The sequence below is a fragment of the Cygnus atratus genome, chromosome 2, assembly GCF_013377495.2.
Source record: "Cygnus atratus isolate AKBS03 ecotype Queensland, Australia chromosome 2, CAtr_DNAZoo_HiC_assembly, whole genome shotgun sequence".
Lineage (NCBI taxonomy): Eukaryota > Metazoa > Chordata > Aves > Anseriformes > Anatidae > Cygnus > Cygnus atratus.
Window position 1 is genome coordinate 119,130,436 of NC_066363.1, and position 23,440 is coordinate 119,153,875.

The 23,440-nt window shown below is 38.2% G+C and overlaps 1 protein-coding gene across 1 annotated transcript in view; it reads right to left on the minus strand.

Moving 5' to 3' along the window:
• Positions 1 to 23,440, minus strand: part of ATP6V1H (ATPase H+ transporting V1 subunit H) — a 39,415-nt gene that overhangs the window by 5,356 nt on the left and 10,619 nt on the right. Inside the window, exons 5-13 of the mRNA XM_035553269.2 lie at positions 22,751 to 22,864; positions 20,661 to 20,765; positions 19,703 to 19,756; positions 16,858 to 16,955; positions 14,401 to 14,593; positions 11,390 to 11,568; positions 10,489 to 10,614; positions 8,905 to 9,006; positions 4,838 to 4,951 (exon numbers count right to left, since the gene is read on the minus strand). Coding sequence (XP_035409162.1) covers positions 4,838 to 4,951; positions 8,905 to 9,006; positions 10,489 to 10,614; positions 11,390 to 11,568; positions 14,401 to 14,593; positions 16,858 to 16,955; positions 19,703 to 19,756; positions 20,661 to 20,765; positions 22,751 to 22,864 — 1,085 coding nt within the window. The remainder of the gene's footprint in view (positions 1 to 4,837; positions 4,952 to 8,904; positions 9,007 to 10,488; positions 10,615 to 11,389; positions 11,569 to 14,400; positions 14,594 to 16,857; positions 16,956 to 19,702; positions 19,757 to 20,660; positions 20,766 to 22,750; positions 22,865 to 23,440) is intronic.

Below are 23,440 nucleotides of genomic sequence, written 5' to 3' on the forward strand. Positions count from 1 at the left end.
CAAATGAAAAGATGGAGCACTCATGCTGAATATCAAGTACGCCTATAATTAATTGGATTTTTGCCTAATTTGTCTCATTCTACCTAGCAACCACACTCTTTAAAAATTTTATTTTTATTTTTTTAAATGAGAGAATCTTCTCAGTAATATTTAACTAGCTGAAAAGTGTGAGAAGAAATAACACTGATAACGAAGGCCAAAGAGGATAAATATAACCTTTTGGATTGAAGTCTACTGTGTTAAGCATTATATGTCTGAGTGCCTGGAGAAACAAGAAGGGTCAAACTTCATGGCTGCCAGTTAGCTATCATTACATGCTGACACTTCTTGCTACCAGGAGCAAGTAAGGTACAGAAGCTATCTCAGGGGTTACATTGGCTTGGGAGAACAAAATTTATACCTAAGAAAAGAATAATGACATGCTGCGTGTTCAGTGCTAGCTCTAGAACAACAGCTTCTAAATATAGCATACTGCAAATTCTAGGCAGTTTCAGATTTTTTATTACTGTCTCTCTGCATACCTAGTCATTTTAAAAGATAAGAAGCAAGTAATTTTGTCTGGGATGTGCACTATGAAAATAGCACATGAATCTGTTGCATATTCAAAGCTTACCTGAATGTGTTGCTTCCTTCAGCATGCCATTTGTTAATTTTATTTCCAATACCATACTTGACTGTGCATCAGTGACACATCCTAACTCCCATTGTTCAGCATTCTCCATCCTCATACTCTGCACATTGATGCCTATTCACTGAATCACATTTTATTTGAAAAGCCTATTCATTTGAAAGAGGTTTCTAGCTCAGAGCCCACGCAGGTAAAAGGTCCCTGGGTAGACCAGGCATCACACCTGAGCCCAGAGGTAAGAGATGCAATCGCTCACTAACAGCAGCTCGCTACTAAGGCATGAGTAGAAAGGTGCAGCACAGTTCAGTACTTTTTTCAACAGGAGCAACTGCCAAAGATGCTACCAGTTCAGCCATTACCTTGACTCAGCCAGAGGAAAAACAAGCTTGCAGCCAGATTCACTGTGATTTCAGCGCTTGCATGAAAACTGAAGAAAGTTTCACCTACACAGGATAAGCTACCACATTTGACTTCACACTTGCATGAACAAAGAGCACAAGTGGCACATCTCCGCTAACTGACAATAGGCCAGTTACTCCCTTGTCATAACAAGTACACCCATGTAACCTCCACTTGTCAGCCCTCCACCCTACCTTCTACAGCAGCAGAGCACTTGATTTAGCACACAATCTGTACAGTTGGGAAAATAAATCATCTAGGTTGGAAGAGACCTTCAGGATCATCGAGTTCGACCATTAAAGTGTTATGCCATGAGGGACATCTGTAAGTCCTGCCACTTTAGAACTTAATTTGATACTTTTTTATTCTGCATCATGAAAACATCACCCCAGCAATAGGTTCCCCAAACCAGTACCTATTACTAGAACGGTCAAGTTGGGCATTGCCTCTGAACACCATCAAAAACAAAGATGCTTCGCACACACAGAGAAGGCATAAATTGAACAGGACAGTAGAAAAACCCACACCATTACTTCCATTCCAAACTCCCTCATCTGCCGGTAACAGGCTTTTATCATCAGCAGTGCCAGGACTAAACACACACTTAGTTAAGTGAAATTAAAGCACAGAATAAGTCACCATTTAAAGATATTAAGCGATGCTAAAGATACCTTCACTACCTGCTTCATCAAATGCATGACCATTTAACATGCAAATGTAACCAGAATATTTCACCTGAATTTACCTCATCAGAAAAACTGACAGCAGTTGCTGTCTTTGCCAAGGAAGTTTTGCCATTAAACAGAATGCCTGACAGTCTGATTTTTTCTCCATTTATCCCTAACTTAAAATCCCCTAAGGAAAAGCCAGCCGAGCAGCCTGTAATGAACTACTCAAATTACTTAGAAGTTAATTGTCTTCAAGTTGAGTTATTAGCAGCCTAATGGTACAGCTGTGTTCTAAGCAGAATGCCACTTCAGCTGCTTCATGACACTCCCTCACTCAGGTACCAGAAGTTTTCAAGGCCTAGTGCAAGCCTTTATTTTCTTGTCCTTCTCCATTAGGCTCCAAATCTAGGAAGAACCACACCGCTTCTGTCATGCATGCATCACAAATAGTAATGCAGGGTTGTATCACACAAATTAAATGCAAGGAAAAACAACTGCCTCAAGAGAAATAACTGGAACTCTAAAATACATGCAAGCAAGGGAAAAAATGCTATTGTTTCCCCAGCTCTGAAGAGCAAGGTAAGCAAAACTTTGACAATGCCAATTAATCCATATTATGACAAAACAAAGCTGAACAAGTAGGCACTTGAACTGCACTACGCAGCAATTAAAGACTCAAGAACTGAGTTAAGTTCTCTCTCCTCCCCAAATAAGCTATGAAACTGAAGAGCTCCCAATTCATATCAAAACCCAAACCTATACCAAGACAGATTTATCTTCCTACGTACAAACAATGCATCACTTCTCCAGCACAAGCTATCCAATATCATTGCCAAAGTGTTCTCCTTGTAATGGATGAGCCAAGGACAAATCACTCCCAGAGACTCCTTCCAATAAGCATTAAAAAATTCCCTTGAGAGATGACAATACAAATCTGAAAATGGTGCTAACAAATTTTCTGTTGACACCTCTGGAGATCTGAAATGAGATTTAACTGCAATCCCTCATTCTCAAGTCTAAAGGTTCACAAGCTGGGAAAGAAAAGCAAGGGGTGAAGTGTTCACGCGATAAAAAGAGCCAAGACTAATCCAGAATAGCAGATTTTATATATTTAAAATTAGTACTCAAGTTGAAAATGAGAAAAGCCACGCTAGGCATCCAGGAAAACTTCGATTGCCAATGAGGTACATGCTGGAGAAAGACCAAAGATTAATATTTTTATTACCGGATTTTTCAAGGCATCAGAACACACTGCAAGTAAGACCTTTCCTCCCGTAGAAGACAAATTCAGTAACTAGCCCTTCCACGTTGTGATCTCTATTTAGCAATAGAGAATTTATGATACTAAGCATGTTTCAAATATTTCAAAACAGCATAAAGTAAAAAAAAAATACTGCTAAACACAGCCAAGCAGGGTGGAGTGCAATTCACAGCACTGCACCCAGATTAGGTTGCACATCACCACACATCTCCATCTCCACACACTTGGAAATTGAATGTTATTTACCAAAGTCGTCCTTACAGGCAGAGAACATTCCCTCTGGATTTGTTGTAGTACATAATTTAAACATTTAAGTGTTTCTCTGTTATAGGAGGCCGCCCATAGTATGAAAGGAAGAAGCAGGACAACATGAATTTTATAATATGCATGTGAGTTAGAAAACCAAATACTTCAAAAAGAAAGGGAGGAAACTAGCACTGTTTATTGGAAGATACTTTGCAGGGAAAGGGGTCAGGAGGCTTCTGTCACCCTTGATAGCCTGTCTTCTACAGAAAGTAGGTCACAAAGAACCTTACAGAACATACTTGGGAAAATTCCTTCCCCTTACCACTTTCACACTGTTATCACTAATCATCATTTAAAAAAAAAACACAAGAACACCCAATAAATTTATAGGTAATTCCAAGAAACAGTCTTTTAGAAATAAAATGGTTACGTTCAAAATTAAAATAGTTGTTTCTATCTTCACATCTGCGTTCTGACATACTCAGATGCACTGCTGCATTTTATCCTTCTATAAGGTAACGCCAGATTGGAAATACGAGCTTTGGTTAAATATTAAGTAATAATCAGATTAAGAAATCCTAATCAGTATTTTTAACTCTCCATGCTTTATGTGTAGCATAACTTCAACATAACCTGCCATGCTGATTAGGTACGTGATCACTGAAGTGTTTCAGAAAGTCAGCTCTTCAACACAGAACAGGACCTTTATAGGTGAGGCACTGGAGAGGCAGTGTGACCCACCAGCAAGTTCTGTGGCAGAACACTCCGAGACTTGAAGATTTTTGGAGCTTTATTAGGGAACTAGTTGACAAACAATGAAATGAAAAGCCTCATTTAAATGCTATTCTAGGCAAACGATGGAAGAGAAACTGGTGAGTGGTTTTCAACTTCAACTAACCAGCCAGCCCAAAAGCCTTTGTACTCCATGGGCTCAAGAAAAACTGCACTTACATCCCTTAAAATGGAAACAGAAAAATACCAGTGTAAAGAGACGGAAAAGATCAGAGCAAAGAACAACAGTGCAAGAAAACAGTCAAGCATCCACTTTACAAAACAACTGTTACTTAAATATTTGAAATACCAATTCTTACAACTACATCAGCCAAGACTAGTAAGGTTTTCAGGATGCCTACGGACATTCTTACCATTTTTAAGACTTTATAGTTTTGCAAGCCTGAATTGCAGCTCATATTAAGCATTAAGCAGTTCAACTAAGTCCAGAATTTCACTGAACCGAATTACTTATTACTTCGGTCCCATAAGGTCAAGTTACTACATTCAACAGCAATAAAAACATACAGAGAATGTAGCTAAGATCCTACACATCAGCATCGTAGACAAGTCCAACTCCTGGCTCCACACAGGACCACCCAAAAAGTCAAACCAGATGTCAGAGAGCGTTGTCTAAATGTTTCCTGAACTTCAGGCTCGGTGCCGTGACCACTTCCTTGGCCTGTTCCTTCTTGGTGAAGAACCTTTTCTGAACTATCCACATTACTCTATCATTTAACAAGTGCAGTTTCACCATATTAAAGTGTTATTCTCACCCCCCACCCTTAAAGAAATTGGTTTTGATTTCTCTTTATAGCCCAACATCTCTTACTGTTAGCAGTATATTAAACAAGCCTCACATACCAGTTGTGAACCATCAGCTTCTGCACAGCCAGCAGTGCATTGTAACGAACTTGTTGGTCCTCGTGGTGCATGTGGTTCATTACTAGCTGTTTACCACCAAGTTGTTCAATCACTCTGAAAGACAGAAGAACAGTTTTTTTCACGTTACTTAGCTCCTGGGTAGCTCTCCCATCCAACCATTTCATGTTCAGGGCATTAAAAGTTAAAGTAACAGAGTATTCTAATTATTTTATTAGAAGTATTTATTTCCTAACATATACATCCTATTTGACACGTTACCAATGCAGAAGTCTCATACTACCTACTGAAATTATATTTTTTGGACAATCCACAACATCAGAACAAAAGTTTACTACCACTACCATAAATTTTGGAATAAAATATCCATCCAGCAGGAAGCCCTTTTCACAGGAAGGGTCATTTACTTTACCCAGCTTGCTAAAGAATTCAATATTGCCTTGAGAAGGTTGGCAGGGTACAGCACTATCAAGTATTATTTAGGGGGAGGTAGCACCCTCTATTAATTGATGATATCCAGGTGACACTTTTTTTTTTCAGTAATGAGTCTAATCCAGACCAGCACTGCTTACCGTGCTAGGTATATCAATACCTAAAGATCAAGCCTAATCTTCATGGCATTTATCAACAAACTGGTACTGCTTACAGGGCTTTTTGTCACACAAACTGTACTATATTGAGCCACAGCCACACCGTGTTTTTGTAAACTGCAAAGCAGTATAAAGACAAAACAGAGATGAAAAAAATTCTTATTTCATCACTCAGACAAAAACTATCCCAGAAACCCCAGGGAATATTATTTCCCAGCAGCATTAAAACACAAGGATGTTTCATACAAAAGGCACAGATTCAGAAAAGTGCAGTTGCTTTAAGCCAGAAAATCCTCACCAAGAATTCTCTAAGTTATTAGTAACAAGATGAATTCAAACCTGTATTCCTGACTTTGGATTTCTCACATTTCTGTCAAGTTAAGTCTAAAACCACTGCACACAAATACAAGCCTATGAAACATAATCAAGACCCTTTTCCTCATTACAGGACTGATTTAAACACTGAATTTTCAGGAAGTTAAAGGAGGTAAAAGGGGCAAGAAACTCAAAGCCTTCCTTTTGCAAGGAGCATGCAAGAGTCAAATGAAAAGATAAAAACCTATGATCAAATAGAAGTATTTTAGATGACAGGACAACCACTGACATTATGGCTGAGAATACGAAGAGCCCAAGAATGGTGTTACTGCCCTTGCACAACACTTCCTAATTGTACAAATCGCTTCCCAGCTACATGTTTTCGTCTGAAAGGTAAGCAACTAATGAGGAAGGTTCACAGTAAAGCTTACTGCTTCAAGTTCCTAACCTGCTCAACACACTACTTTTAAGTTGTTTTCCCTCCCCTCAACTTCTAGCCATTTTAAAGTAAAATAGAGCTCAATTGGCCAGTTATAATCTTGGTAAATCTTCTGCAGAGACTCTTCCCAATAACAACAGTGCACTACAACAAGATGGGGGCAATTTAAACAAGTTTTCTGGATGCTGAAGAGAGATTTTAATATATCATATTAAAGGGAGAGGGAGGAAAAAAGATAAATGAGAACAGATTAGACTTAAAGCAAAATATATTAATATGAAATCTACAGTGTATATCTAAAAACAGACTAAAGTGAAAAAGGGAAAAGCAACCAACCTGTCTCTGAACCACAAGCTAAGGAAGGGAAAAGCTTGAGGTGTCAATTTCTTGGACATTAAAGGCAATTTCAGAGTTGGAGTAACTGTAAACAACATTACACAGTGATAACTCCTGAGCCATATGCAAACTGTAGTGGAGGCTGATGTTTAATCTGTGCTTATTTTAATGACAGCAAACATCACATACTTACTTTATTTCTGCTGTTATATTCTCAGCAAACACATACTACTGACTCTTATTAGAAGCCCCCAGTGGTACAGCCTTAAGAGTCTGCACTATGATGAAGAATATTAAAGGCAAGTTAAAATTATGTAAACTGACATCATTAGAGAACAGTCAAACAAAAATGTAGCATTTGACTAAAAAATATTTTCTATTGTCAGACAGAGGAAGGTCGGTGACCTTTTAACTCCTGAGTCTCTGCTGCATGCAGCTGGTGAACTCAAAGTTTCAGGATTTAATCATCCACTTCAACCTTCAAAGGCTTAAAGAGGATCCATTTAAGAGATAAGGTTAAACACTTAGAAGAAAAAATTATTTAAGACGTTTGAATTCTCTCTTCTAAACCACTGAAGAGCATCCATTCTCCCAGTGAGTCACACAATGAAAGTGTGAAATGCCAACCAAGCATGGGAGCAGTAAATAGCTATATACCAAATACCACTATGCTAAGAAATGGACTTTTCAATGAGAACTGACACACAGTCCTTTGGTATTTTAAGCTTTTAGCCCTAAAATTGTTTAACGTGAACTCGTTGGATTACAGTGAAATTCCTTAAAAGAAACAGGCATTTTAGTTTGTCCTTCAGAACACAAACCTAAATAATCTAGGTCTGTATGTAGAAAACAATAGAAGTATTATAACATGATAAAAGAATGTGGGTTAGAATGGTATTGAGGACACCTGTCATTTGCCAGTGATCACTCCTTTTGAAGGAGGATACACTTCTGAATAGGTTTACCAGCCCGGGAGGAAGGTAGTATAGCAGCTGAGCAGAGCTGAGGTCCCACCAGGAGTACTTTTTCCCAACCAGAAGCAGAGATACAGGTTCTGTTCATCCACTCGTTTGACTTCATAGCTTCAGTCCAGCAACTGCGCGGCTGTACTAGACCAAGCATTATACTACACTTGAATATGCATGCAAGCTGCTTAAGGATTATGCAGCTATCTAATAAAATTGCTTCAGACAGGGCAGCTTGAAACAGGAATATTCAGTACTAATCCTCCAGCTTTGCCTCCTTGCAGGCAGCAGTGTTTCCACCTTAGAAGATATATTGCCTCCACTCCAACACCACTTGTCATAAATCTCTTTTGGAAGACACAGAAGCTAATCAGCAAATACACAGCACTTCTCAGTGTAAGTGGAATACCGAACACCTGATTTTTCTTAGTAGACACAGTTTGTTCCAATTATCTAAAAATACCTTCAGTTCAAGTTGCTTATACAAAGTCTGTGAGTCTTTGAGCAAGTCTTTCGAGCGTATGGCATCAAGCTGCAGTCTGGTCTTCATGATTCTGCTAATGTCAAGATAGCAGTCTACACAAGAAATGTTCATGCCATTTCCAACATGCCTAGAAAACCATGCCATCTTCCCTGTTAAATCCTATGCAGAAACCAAAACCTGACAGCTTCATTGCTACAGAAATTAAGTCACACGTCCCCTTGGTGACTGATGAGCATGATTTCTACAAAACTGAAAGGTCACTTTCTGCTTCAGTAGTCTCTTTTCTTTAGAGATGCAATTATTCAGCAAGTAATTTCTTTGCTCACAGAGTTTTAAAATAAAGCAAAGCAAATACAGTAGTGTCTGTATATTTTGACTAGAATTCAGGTTTAAATACATCAACATTTTCAATTAAAATTTTTTATTTGTATAGGCAAATGAAGACACGGTAAAAATAACATGACAACTGAGTCTGTGCTAACACCACTGAAGTTACAATGCCAATTGTTTGTGACAAAAATCTTTTTGATGGTTTTAAGTCACAAAATAGACTTAATCCTTGTGGAAATAACCCATCATTATTGTAAGTGCAATATTTATAGTCCAACAGTTACTGAGGGCAAAACAACTATGATGATTAAATAGCTATTCTAATTTCTTCCCATGCGCATCTGCTGCTTTAGTCTGAAAAACTTATTCAAGATTGCTTTAGACATAGGAAAACACAAACTAGGTCTTCGACTTCATATGTTTTAGCATCCCTTAACAGTGGAGGGAACCTATCTGTAACACCTTCCCAATGAATTACACTTAAGTCATCACCTGCAATCCCTATGTGGCATATTTTAATATAAATTAGAAAAAAAAATCAGGTAAAGTATATAGTAGCCAAGTGTTAAGCATATCGGCATTTTTCTTACCGTTTCCCACGGGGATAGTGTCGCACATATTCCCCCACATCATGAGCAGCTACAGCCAGCACTTGTGGATCATCAGAAACCTCCAGAAGTTTTGTCAGGATTCTAGGAAACAAACAAGTCCCAGTTTGTTTTGATTTTTTTGTAGCTCCCCCCCACAACCCCCCCAAACTGATTAAATCATAAAGCTGGCAAACAAAAATGACACTACTAGTCACACAAACAGTAAAGCAGAACTTCCTTCAAATATGTAGTTGCATTTAAAACAACAGAGACCTGGCCTGCATTAACAGAATTATTAAAAGCATTTACTAAATTTCAAAAAAGTCCAGCATCACTTGCTTAAGAAGTCAGTCATGGTGGAAGGCAAAAAGAACAGTAAGTTCAACAGTAAGTTTATTAAGAGTTAGAAAGAGAGTAAGATGGCAGGTAAGGCAAAATAAAATGATGGGGCTTGTAGTAAAAGGAGGATTGTTTGCCTTACAACATGAGGGATTCTTAGATACAAGAATCTCTCCACATTTCTTTTGTTATTGTTTGTTTTTGCTGTTGTTTTTCAGTTGTTTTTTTTTTTTTTAAATTGTAGATCACTGTCTTTATGTTAACACAAGCACAATACATCTAACTAAACCATCCCAAAATCTGGAGAGAAGAACAGAGAGAAGTATTGCAGTTACTACAGGAAATACTAAGTCCCAGCATTATATACATGTTGCAGTTGGCAGCAGCTAAATTTTTTGTCTGTAATACTAAACATCTAAGAAAGTGCCCTCAAAGTAACTTATCAGACTGGGCTTGATGAAGCCTCAGTGCAAACTGAAATGCACCCGAAGTTCAAGCTCAGTATGTTCACTATCTTCCAACATCACGCATATTTCACTTGACCTCCTGCTTGCTGTTAGGTCTTGCACTTATTAGTGAATACCAGAGAGATCGCCACATACTATCAGTTGATGACAACGTAGACAACTAACACCTCTCACAGCAGATTAAAACCCAGACATCTTTTGAGTGCATACTTCCAGAAGTCAGCAAATAAGTCCTTGACCCCAATAAGAACAATAAACTTAAGCTTCAGCTTCACTTCATCTAACAAACTTACACCAAACTTTGTCCCAAGTAAAAACAGACTGGATATATCTCAGTAACTTTGTTTTTACATGAAATAGTACCACTTTCAACCCCCAACTACTGAAGAAAAAAGCTCGTTGCTCAGATCAATGACAAGACAACACAAAATTAAGATAAACGTAATTAAAAATGTTTTTACCATATGTCAATTAGTATAGATGTTTTTCAAATGAAAGCAATAAAAAGATTCAACTGTACACATCTGCAGCTAGATTAAGCTAGAGATATTCCCTCTATCATCAATACATTATGACCAGTAAAAGCAAATAAACAATTCAGCTTTTGAAAAAGAAAGTAAAAAATGAAGTACTTAGTAAGGACCATCCATTCTAACAACAGCAAGATGATCTGACTTGCTCTCATTCTACATGTTCACATTGAAGTAAAGTATTAAATACAGGCTCACCTCAATACTGAAAATATTAAAGAATTATGATTCAAGACTTGAAAACCTACTTGAGTAGTTCATAGTTCTTCTCATTTAATCTTACAGCGTTCTCCCGCCAAAACTTCTCAGACTTGTGTACAGGACTCCACTCCAGCCTTCCCGACTTGAGCTCAGAACTGTACTCATCGAAGGAGCTGCAGAACAAGAGACCTGAATGAAATACTGGCTATGTTTCCACAAATGGAGTCTGAACCATACGCCAAAGCCTGTGCCTAGCAAGACAGAGTTGGAGCACCATTTGTTATGATACATTTAACACAATCGGAAGACTGCTCTCAGCAGCACATGAGAACTGCTCTCTGTCTCAGAGTTCAGCTGAAAAATACAAAAAGGCATGAAAGGTAAGAGAAAAATATCTTCAAAACATAATCCCTCCATCCACTCCAAAACAGGAATCCTGAAGAAAGAAAACACACAACCCTATGTGTTTTCGGGAATTTGTCAGCTGTTTTGCATGGTTTCTAGGTTTTAACTTCCCTAATCAAGGATCCTGGTGCCTGTCTTTCATAGAATCAAACTTCTGATGGCAACTACAATGCAGTTCAGTTTACACACAAAAGCGAGAACTAGGTAAGCACTAGCAAAAACTTGAGTTAACCTGGACAGCAAGATGTATGCTAATTAGTCTTTAGCTTAGACTTGAACTCCTATAAACTCCCTTCTGAAGTTGTTTTCACATAATTATCAGTTATGAAGATAATATATCCAGAAGTGAAGATTTATTTTCTATTCAGCCAGCATACATTCACTTTGAATAGGAAACTTTTATATATAACCAGCATCTCTGTACATTCTGTATCAGCTATCATTTAAGTATCATAATTCCATATATTACACAGCTTTACAGAAAAAAGTTTTACCAACATCCATGTAATTACACTTTTTGAGAAGTTCATACTTAAAACATACCTAAGGTCTTGCACACTCTCACCAAGCTTGTCCAGTAGAAACTTGATATCTTCACTTATGTCTTCGTCATCGTATTTCTGCTGATCCAAATTCTCTAGCTGTTTTAAGACTTTACACTGAATCATGGCAAGAGCATACTCTTGGCGAGTTTCTCTCTCAGTCGATTTCTCTAGCAAATTCTAGGAAAATAAAAGGTTGTTTTTTGTTTTTAAGGACAGACTGTTTTGACAGACTAGCATCATTGAGAAATTCTTATTGGAACAATTTATTAAAATAAGTGACCATTAGGCAGAATTGAGCCATTCCTGAAATAATGTCTCCAAAGAAGTACGACTTGACCAAACAATAGCTACTTTACACCTACATTTAGCGGTGTCAACTGCCATGGGCTGACCTTGCTACACAGGAGGAGTATTCATGTGTGTCACTGTGGCAGACCAAGAAGAATTTCAAACAAAAAGACTGGGGTCTAGCTTGCAAGGTAAACGTAATGCAATCATGCAAGATGAAAAGCACAAGTACCACTGCATTCAAGCTTGGGTCACTCAGACCCTTTTCCTCCTAGATGGTATGCTACCTTAAGAAAGCATTAATTCACCTGTTTTTATCATTTTCCATGTTAAGTAGGGCTGACTAGAAAGACTATTCAAAGAAAAAGGGCACACTTAAGTACCCCAAATCCCAGAGCTTCTGCCATAAACAATTGATTTTATCTGGAATTATAATTTTAGCTTTTGGTGCAACACCAGTACAGAGCAGGAAAGCCTTTAAAAAAAAGTCATCTTTCTATCTAAAAAGCTAGCATCTGGATTAGATCAGCTTCTTTTGATATTGGGAACATTCCGACTAGGTATTTTTATTCAAAGAGATGCTTATTGGTAAGACTGGAATTAGAAGCACAGAATGTAATAGTCAAGTTCCACTGTCACTTATTCATTACATTTCTACTCAATCAGCTTCAAATTACATTGTTCAGAGCTACCTACACTTTCTAATAAAAGATAAATTCCATGTAAAAGATGCTGTCCTTAGCAGACAGAACATGCGTCCATATAAATAAGCCATAACACCTACCAGAAATAAGCTATGCAATCACACAGAAGAAATTAGACTGCATCACTCTTGTTATATCACAGAACCCCTATACTTAAGTTATTAGTAAGGTACTACACTGCAAAGAATTACTTTCAATAGGCAAATTTTAGTAGGTCATATTACTGCTTTTAAAGTTAATTGTATGTGGCCATTAATGTATGGAAAAAGATGCATTTCTATTTCAGCAAGAGAAGGTAATTTACGCAAAGTAATGCTAAATTACCTACTTTGAGTTGTAAGTGCTAACAAAAGAACAAATCATGGATCTTGAACTTAAAATGTGTCTTTTAAGGAGCAGGTATATAAGGTTTTCAAAGAGATATATAGACAGCTACTGCAAATACTATTACATAACTCATACCAAAGAGAGGTATTCAAGCTTTTTATAGTGAAATTGAAAGGATGTATTAGGAAAATACAAACATATGACTAAGTAGAATGGATCACTGAACTATTCACTGATAAGTTTTATGGTACAAAATGAGTCACAGCTACAAGAGGGGCATAAAATGCAATGAAATCAAAGAAATAAAAAAATGAGGGAAACATTTTAATAGGTAAATAGAGAAAGTAATTGATGTAACGTAGACAGTTGCTTTACAGAAAAAACAATTACATACTTCATATAACTAACTAACCAAAGAGGTAAACCAGAACAAATTAGAAGTCAGACAGTAAAGAAAATATATGCAAGTCATTAAGCCTCACGCCATGCCTTCAGTAAAGTACAGACAGCAGGCATGATTTGGAGAATTATCAAGCCTACTTCTTTATACAGATCACACCCACAACCCCCAAAACTAATACTGCAACTTGTCACACAGAAAAAGGTCTATTTTGCCTCCACCACCTATTTTAACTTTGCTTCAGAATTCACAGCTCTGATGTCCAATTTCTAATCTATATTTCCTGGCTGCCAGTTTAAAACCTCATTCTCATGCCACCACTTATCTTCAATGTTGGGAAAAAGAAAACAGCCAAGTTTCCCTGAAGCCCGTAACAGAACCATCTTATTCTTCCTCAGCCTTTATTTATTAAAAAAGCTTGTCTTGATTTTTGTCTTGCAAAGATACACTAACCCTAAGAACTAGAAGTTTTTTTCTCCTGTTTACGACTTCAAGAATTGGAAGAAGTTGAAAATGAGCTGCTGAGTCCCTCAACTTTTTTTTTTTTTTTTTTAAATTGTCTTGCTGTAGCTCCCTGCTTAATCCTAGCATCAAGACCCTAAAGCACACTAGAACATCTAAAGAGATGAATACAGTAAGAATAGTCGTACTGGATACCTCACATCACTGACCTCCTTTAATAGGATAAAAATCATGTTCTTATAATCTGCCTTATCCAGTTTTTCAAAGTGACAGATGCTTTTGGTTAGAGAGACCATCTAAGTCACAGATTAAGCACCTTCACACAGCTAGTTACAGCTGATCAGCAAGTCAGTAAGCAACAACTACCCTCTCCTCATCCAAATTTGTCTTCAACAAATCCTCATTCATCTTGACAGAGTAACCAAGACAAAATTTTTGGACTAGGAGATAGAATTCAAGTCAGAGATACCTGATTAAAATATATTAAAACATTTTAATTAATTTTAATTGCTTCATAAGGCAGAAACGTATCAGATATTAATAAACTCCAGTCTTTTAGACTAGGACCAGCAGAAAAAAGTATCTTGAACTCAAGTAGCCTTCACTAAGAAGATTTTTACCAACCTCATTTTAAGAGGCTGAACAATAGATATTACCTGCAGTAGCATGTCTATTACCTGCGGCAAAACTCAGCTCACACACAAAAAAAGGGACAATTAAGCTTTCATTCCAGGATACCTAATGCCTAATGGAAACAGCTGTGCATCAGCAGCATCTAACATCTGCTCACCTGAGAGAACAGTGAGACTGCAGTCAAAAGACACTTACCCGAAATGCTGCAAGGATGATTCTAGTCACTTTCTCTTTGACTGACTCCTGAAGAATATCCGATAGCACTGGAACAATATTATACCGACGGAGATATTCACACATTTGAGGGCTGAATGCCAACAGCCACACGCAGAAAATCATCTGATACTGGAGCTGGAACCCACATTTGTTGCTCAAGACTCCCATGATACTGAAAAATTAACAGAAGTGTAATTTGATTTTTAATTAACTGCATACGTTGTATTGTTCTGCACAGAAACATGAAAATAAATGTCTAACAGGAACTTATTGGAAAGAGCTGCTGAGATGAGTATGCAACCCACTCCACAGTATCCTGCACCAGTATTTATCATTGCACAAGCAGCTTGTTCAGAGAGCCATCTTTTAAAAAGAAATATATTTCCTCCTCAGCCATGCAGCCATAAAGAAGCTTTTCCAATTTGAACTACTGTGGTACTGTATCCACCTTCAAGTTTACTGAGATTCTTTTTCCAGTGGCAAGTTTAGAACATCATACGTCATTCCAGGAGAAACACAGGTGTTTTTTCAGTTAGGAAATGAGAATAGAAAGGCAGAACAAAAATCTACAAGGATTGAATTTGTTCCTGTAATTCTACTTCTCCATGTAATGTCTGAATTGTAAGTAATCACTAGTTAACATGAGGGTTTTCGGAAAAAAGTTTATAGGTGTAACACATCTTGGACAGGACACACATACAGAGAACAGTCAGAGAAGAAATGATATCACAAGACCTCTGAGAAAGAGTTATACAGGTCCGTTCAGCTGAACTTTTGAAAATTTAAAAACCAATTTACAAGTGCATTCCAAATAAAAGCTAACCCAATTAAAAATTACTTTCAGAAACTTATCAAAATTGAAACAAACAAGTTTGAAATGTAGACTTACTGTAACACCTCAACAGTTTATTGTATCAGCTTCCTTAGTGAAAAAATTTGTTTCAGTAGCATCATCTTGACACACATAAGCATCTTTTGACCTTTCATTTTAAAATTAGAATAGCTCAGTTGAAAGGGACTTACAAGAATCATCTAGTTCATCTGCCTGACCTCTTCAGACATAACCTAAAGTTAAAACGTATCATTAAGGGCATTAACCAAATGCCTCTTGAACACTGACAGGCATGAGGCATCCACCTCCTCACTAGGAAGCCCCTTCCAGTGTTTGACCACCCTCACAGTAAAGACATTTTTTCTAACGTCCAGTCGGACCCTCCCCTGGCACAGCTCTGTGCCGTCCCCACACATCCTGTTATCAGTTCCCAGGGAGCAGAGGCCGACACCTCCCTCTGCTTCCCCTCCTCAGGGAGCTGCAGGGAGCAGCGGGATGACCTCTAGTCCTCCTTTTCTCTGGACAGGACAATCCAAGCATCCCCAGCCCCTCCAAACAGGACACGCCCTTTACCATCCCTTTTACCAGCTTTGTTGCCCACCTCTGGATGCTTCAAGTACCTGAACATCCCTTTATATTGTGGAGCCCAGAACTGCACACAATATTCAAGGGGAGGCAGCATCAACACTAAACATAGCGGAAGAATTGCCTTTCTGACTGGGTGGCCATTCTGTACTTAACGCATCCCAAAATGAGGTTTGCCTTCTTCCTGGCTGCTAAAGCACACTGCTGGCTCACGTTGAGCCTGCTGTTGACCAGCACACCAGGTCCCCCTCCACAGGGCTACTCCCCAGCCACGTGTTTCCTATCCTGTAGCTGTGTCAGGCATTACTCCATCCAAGGTGCAGAACCCAGCTTTTACCCTTGTCAAATTTCATACCACCAATGACTTCCCAAAATAATTTCACTGACCACTTTGACTTTTCTCCAGCTCAGGGTACAATGTTATTTTTTCTTAAAATTAAAACCGTATAGCCACTGTCCCAAACAGACATACAAGACAGAAAAGTTATTTATAATTTTTAAAGATGACTGACACCATCCTAGCCTCATGCAAAGCTATTTATGAAGTGAATTTGAACTAAGATCTATTTGAAGCCATATGTAAAATAAATTAAAAAAAAACAGGATCTTAGCTCTAGAACATATTTCTTAGTTTCTCCTTTCACTAACGTGCTGAAATTAAATAATTCCAAACAAAGACGATAATAATAATTCGCAGAAATTCATTTCTTCAGTTTTTGTTGTAAGAAGTGAAAAAAAAAATCAAAGCATCTTCAGTTGAAGGCAGACAGCAGGTCTATTACCCTTCAGATATTTATGTATACTCCATGAAGAGTAAAGCAGCATTAAGACCTCACATTGGTACCCACATCTGCAGTTTCATTTGTCTGTTTGACTGTATGAGTTTTTGAAAACAAATACATTTTGTACTCCAACAGAGAAGCTGTCTTTTGCAAGAGAATTTTATTCCCAAAGTAGTCATTCGGGAAAATGCTATTGTAAGGTCAAGTATATCCATATAAAGTAAAAAAAATGCTCACCAGTTTACCCCATCTGCTTCTACCCATGCAAAGCGATATTCGTTGACCCTTAGCATCAGCTGCAGGCATCCAGCAACGCACTGCACGTACTGGGAGCTCTGGGTGAAAAGAAGAACACATCACTTATTACAAGAAGAGTTAGGTGGGCAAGTGCTAAAGCTCAGTTTTTCAAACTGGGCTTTACTGGCATACTTCAATACACATTCCTTCAGCAACACTTCTGAGTTAAAAAAGGCTCACCCTTACAATGCTTTCCAAGCCTGCATTTAAACAAAAAAAGCACAAGAAAAGGAAAGGCGGGAAGTAAAATACAAACAGAAGCATTTTGAATAGGAAAGAAGTGTTAGGCAAGCAATGCCATTTTACCATTCCAGCAGTAGATTTTCATAGCTCACTTGAACATGCCTTCTTTTAGCACGTATGAAGGCTACCTTCTGTTTGATTATAGTGCCAGAGCCATTTGATCAACTGAATCAATTACTACTCTATAGAGCATACCAGAAAATAAATCAGCAAACTTTTATAGAGCCTGGTTAAGTCTGCTGGAGGCTTTTGTAGTCAAAGGAACTGAGCTCGGTTTCTTACCATTTCCACTCTCGACTCAGAGCAGCAGCAATGCCATTACAGTTTTATGTTTTCCTACGCACGTGCCACAAAGGACCATGCTCACCATAATGAGATGTGCATTTACACAAAAAAGATAATATTAGGAAGATGAGTACACAAAACCATCCTCAAACTTTAGCCTGCGTTTTAATTTTTTCTATATTCATTGAAGTCTTAGCACATAACACTGCGTCAAGAAAAGAAAAACTCGTAAAACTTTCACTTCAGAAAAATGCTGTGAGATGCATCACTGAATTCCATTTTCATCCAGATTCCTTTATGAACTGTCACAGACTTTATCATTAGACAGCTTTCTAACTCTAAATGTACATATTTTTCATGTAGTAACAAGATCAGCTGAAATTCAAAAATGTTTTTTGGTCAGTAAAAAGAAAGATCCCAATGTATTACAAAAGTGGCATTTTATTCTCCCTTCGTGCTCAGATTCTGGTACTATCTTCACTAACACTCAGACATGCTGCAGATAAAATATTTTTTCCTATAAGCCTTTTTCTTTATTAAGTGTCTTGAAAGTCTCATGGTAGATCAGTCGCATAACACAAGGTCAAACCTTTCAAACATTTACTGGAAAAAATAAATTAGACCAGCCCATACGAAAATAAGATAAAAGACAAACAGAACAATGTCTGATGAGGGTCACAGAATGAATTCATCCTTATTTTTGAGACCTTTTCATAAAAAGTGAGTCCAGAACACCTAGATCCAAATCAAACATTTATTTCATTGGGTAGCTATTTGCTCTCAGACTTCCATGCAAATTAAATAGTATAAACACACAAACACTCCTGCCCCAAATAATGTATTAATTTATCTGCATCACCAACCTGTGTACTCCTGAACTTCTTAAAGCAACTATTGTAAAATCATTCTCTTCCAACATTATTACAACTGAAATTTCCTATGTCCCAGACATCAATCCCAATCTAAAAATGTTACAATTGCATCGTTAATTTACTCTGATATAAATTAGTTAGGACCTGCTTGGAAACCCAACACAAGCAAGATCTGAAATCAGAAACAAAGTCAACACCAAACATGCCCAACTTAATTATCCTCGAACGTATTCGTACCATCAGTTCTGCTGCTTTGGGACCCTGCAGTGGTACATCCATGCAGTGCTACAGCACAATGAACACATATTTCTAACCAAACTGGAATAGCTTAACACCTCTGTAACAAGTGGCATGGCGTGCAACAGAACTATTCACTGTCCTATGGCCATATGACAGAGTCTAACAAAACCTAACAGTATGGGACACTGACCTAAACACAAAACACTGAAATACTTCAACTACCGCTCCCAGACTGTAATTTCCCCCCTACCCATGGCCATACATAGCAGTCTTTCATCTTTACTATTTTAAATCCTGGTCAGGTGGTAATTTAAGAGGCTTTTCTCTACAGGAAGCTAATGCTTTACAGCTTTACAGCTATGACTGCTTTTAGAAAAGAAACAAATTCCAGGCTCATATTTAAATCTTCTGAAAGACTACAAACACTTTCAGGTTGCAAGAGGAACAAAAACCACACTGAATTCCACTCCACATTCAAAAGGCAAAATAAACTGCCTCACTGCGTGACAACAAAGATGAAAATCAAGTGTTATCATCACTTGCATTTGCTATACTGCCTAGATTCATCTCGGAGCCCAATACCCATTATAGCTACAAGAAATTCAATATATATGAATACCAATGAGAAAAGGACAATCCACTTTCCTCTGAATTCAGGCTCTTCAAATATGAACAGTTTATAGCTTCAAAAGCACTCTTGTAATTTCGTGCTACAGAAGTTTGTGGGGGCAATGTTTGCTTTAACAGCTGATGCTGTTCTGCACATTACAAGACCCAGAAGCTTCATGCTTTGTCTTCTACTAGTCAGACAGCCTGGTGCTAAAGAGACAGTATTGTTCAAATATTAAACGAATTTGCGCACCATTTCTTCAAGTTTTAACAATAAGGATGCCAGATACATCTACGGTTTTCACAACCCAGTCCAACTTCGGAAATATATACTTCCACTGCCAGCATTTTCTGTGAAACCAGTGATTTTAAAAATACTTTTGTTTCTTGGCGCCATCACCTGGCACTCTGTTGTTGTACAGTTCCATTTGAAGCATTTTCTATTATTGATACCAGAACACTTCTGCACCTTAATCCAAGGAACAGGTATGACCTGCCTTAAACAGCAGATTGACAAGCTTTAAAGAAACACTCACATCACTTGTGGAGACTGCTCCTGCTTCCACAGAACCACCTGTACCACGTAACTTCTAGGAAAAAAAAAAGTGTAAAATCAGAGCTGTCCTTCATGCTTACAGAAAGGTTGTTCCCAACACCACCTCAACCTTCCCATCCCTCTAGTTATAAAAAGTTAATTTATTAGATACTTTTTCGGCTTAATATGTTAGAATGATATATTGTATTTCTTTCTCACACACACCATTATGTCTAGAGGAATATTTTTGTAGCTTACCATGGCATACCAGAGTTTCTCTTTTTTTCCCTTTTTTTAGCTTAAGCATAGATTTAAGACTTTTATCCACCTTTATCTTAGCATTCGAAAGCTCTTCTCTTGAATCTTTCTGAAAGAAATTCTGACTAAGATTCTTCTTCCAGAGAAAAACACCGAATTCTTAATAAACCTACAATTAGGAAACCTATGCAAAAATACACTGTTACTAAACATACTGAATTATGTTTCTCCGTAATCTACTTTGTTTCGGCACTACCTTAGAGAATGACCAATCAGTAGGTTTTGGTAAGGACTGAGGGGAAGAAGTGGGTAAATCTCAAAACAGAAGGCAAAGGAGAAAGATTCATATCTGAAGGACATGCCAGCAGGAAGCAGTTCATACTGAGGTAATGCCATACAAGTTCTGTCCAAATAAATCAGGATTTATTTAGTTTCAAGTGGCAACTACAAAAAGACATACTATAGTAAACTGGAAAAAAGTTTCCATGTTCAATTCCTGTTGCCATGGGATTTTTCCTACTAGAAACGAGCTATGAGAAGCAAAACAATGCAGGGAGACAGAAAACCCTCACGTTTTCTTAGTGCCCAGTAGACAATGAAAGGTAACCAACAGAAAAAGCAAAAAGCCTTATTTTTTAATTTTTAATTCAAACTTCTAAATTTAAAGTCACTGTAAAGTTTAAACAGAAGTAGCTTTTTACCTGTGAACTGAGCTGAGTTTTAATCCAGTTGAAATAGTAATTCAAGTCACTGCCTTCCATAAGTTCTCTCCCCCAAGCAGCCAGTTTGGCAATAATTCTTGCAGCCTGAAAGAGAAAGGAATGAATGAGAAAGGAATGAATGGATTTTCAAATCTAACAGTTTCAGTCTTCAGTGTTAGAGGACAGTCCTACCAGCTCCAGAAACCAAGTTTAGGTAAAGGATGGCCCCTTACATGGAAAACGGATAGGTTTCTACCTCTGTGCCTAGTAACTTGGTTTCTTCAGCTTTCTTTTGCTTCTACTTCCTAGTAACTGGTGCATTTTCACAAGGTTATCAGATAGCTGTAGCTGCTGAAGTTCACAAAGCCCCAAAGAAGAACTCAGAATGGGCCTATCAATGGGCTATGGCTGTAGGATTCTACTGAAGTCAGAAATTCACCAGCAGTAAGACACTTAATGATCTAAGACATACATGAGCACGCTTACTTTAAGCGATTAATGCAAATGTCAACACAAATTTAATAGTTTGCAACCATGTATTTTGTACTTAAGTTGAAGCAAGTCATTTTCAAGATGGAAAAAGGTTCCAACCTAGAAAAAGAAAAGCAGAAAACCAAAAGGAAAGGTAGAATTTAAGAATGAAATTTAAACATAAAAATGGTGCCAGACTAAAAGTTTTCATTAAGTCTACAGCATAAGACTACACACAACAGATCAGAGGAGTGCATTTCTATGCCAGCCTTTTCGAATTATTTTCAAAGTAACTATATGCTACAGCCTGCAGCATACGTGCAGAAATACTTGAGCCAACTTATACATAAAGAAGCAGTTTAAACAAAAAATTACTGAAGCAGGTGTTAGTTTGCCTGCATACAGCTCCATGACGCAGTGGGAAGACTATTGCAGGCGCCTTTCCACTGTACTGCAATGGACTTAGTTTTCTTCATAGCAGCCCATATGGTGCCCTGTTTTAGGATGGTGACCAAAACAGAGTTGATAACACACCAGTGTTTTAGGCGTTGCCAAACAGTGCTTGCACAACACCAAGGATGCCTCTGTTTCTCACTTGGCATTCCCAACAAGTAGGCTGGGCAGAGGGGCCAGAGGCTGGGAAGGGACACAGCCAGGACAGCTGACCTGAACTCAAACGGATATGTTCTGAGTTAAGTGTTCAAGGCCAGGTTGGATGGGGCTTTGAGCAACCTGGTCTAGCGGGAAGTGTCCCTGCCTGAAGCAGGGGGGTGGAACTAGGTGATCTTTAAGGTCCCTTCCAACCCAAACCATTCTGTGATTCTATAAAACATCATGCTCAGCAAGAAAGCTGAGGAGGAGTGAGGCAGTTCCCCAAGTAGCTCAGTGACTGGCTGAACATCAGTCTGCTGGTGGTGAGTGACTGCTTTTGCAGCATTTGTTGTTTTGTTTTTTGGCGCCTTTTTTCCCCATTTTTGTTTGTTGCTACCCTACCACCACCACCCCAAGCCTCCTTCACTTACTAAACTGCCTACTCTCAAATCATGAGTTCTCTCACTTTCACCATTCCAATTCTCTCTCCCATTCCACTGTGGGGGACTGGACAAGCAACTGGGTGGGGGCTTTTTTCCTGCCATCCAGGGTAAACCCACTACAACAGCAGCTGCTGTTTTCTCCCTAGTATGCTTACAAACCATTTTAAACAGACTTCAAGCAGCGTTATAATAATTTGAGAGAGTAATGTTCAGCAAGATTTCCTGTCACAGGATTAGACCTTAAATTCTAATGTTCATATAGGATGATGAGCATTGACTGGAAGCTGTTACAAAAGTTACTTTTCTAGTTATGCCTTACTGTGCCTAACTCTAAAATCCTTTCTTTTCTGAGTCTTTAAAATCTACTCTAGTCTCCCCAAAAACCCAAACATCAACAAACAACACAGCTTTTCCTTCTAAAAAGTGGTTAAGTCCAGCTTATATTAAGAATGACTCATCTAGACTCCAACTAGAAAACTTTGAAGTCCAGGCAGCAGATGAATTTGCAGACTTCAAAATCTCCAAAAGGAAAATAAACAGCATTTTTCTCTACCATCTTCAGAGATGGATTCATTCGAAGCTTACCATATGCACAGTGAAAAGATCTTGTCGATTCAACATCGGCAGAAAGTAGGACCATGCGGTGTTTTTACCACGTTTTGCATAATCAAAGAAGATACAAACACGCTGATGATTTTCCTGTATAAATAGGGAGAGGGGAGAAGATCAGAGACTTGTAAGAGCATTCAACAGAAGACAGGTACTTTTGCTCATCATTATGTTGATATGTTAATACACTTTATCAGAGTGTATCCAGGATTGTAACAGTCCCTGGAAATTTTTCAGTTCGACAGTTACTGGCAGATACGGTCCATTTCAGCATGCTGACATTGAAGCTGGAGATTTGAGGAGGGTGGAATTAAACTTTGAAACCCTAACAGTATCTCAGTGCTCCAACACCTGTTACAGTAAAACTTTTGATCGACCAGAATGAGAGACTAGTTAAATGATACCAGTTTTCATTACGCTTGAATAAAATCCAGGAAGTCTTTCACATACTGTCATTTCCACACTAATCCCCTTTGTTGAGTCTGGCTGTGCATTCTATGAACAAAACCAGAAGCGCAAGCTAGCCCTGCCTCTCCGTTCTCTCAATGGGAAGCGAACTGTTCCAAAGCTGCAGCTGGTTCACCTTGGGCAGCCTGAGCACCAAGAGGACAGAGCCACCTCAAGTCTGCTCTGCAGAGCTTCTACACTGAACCCCAGGATATCACA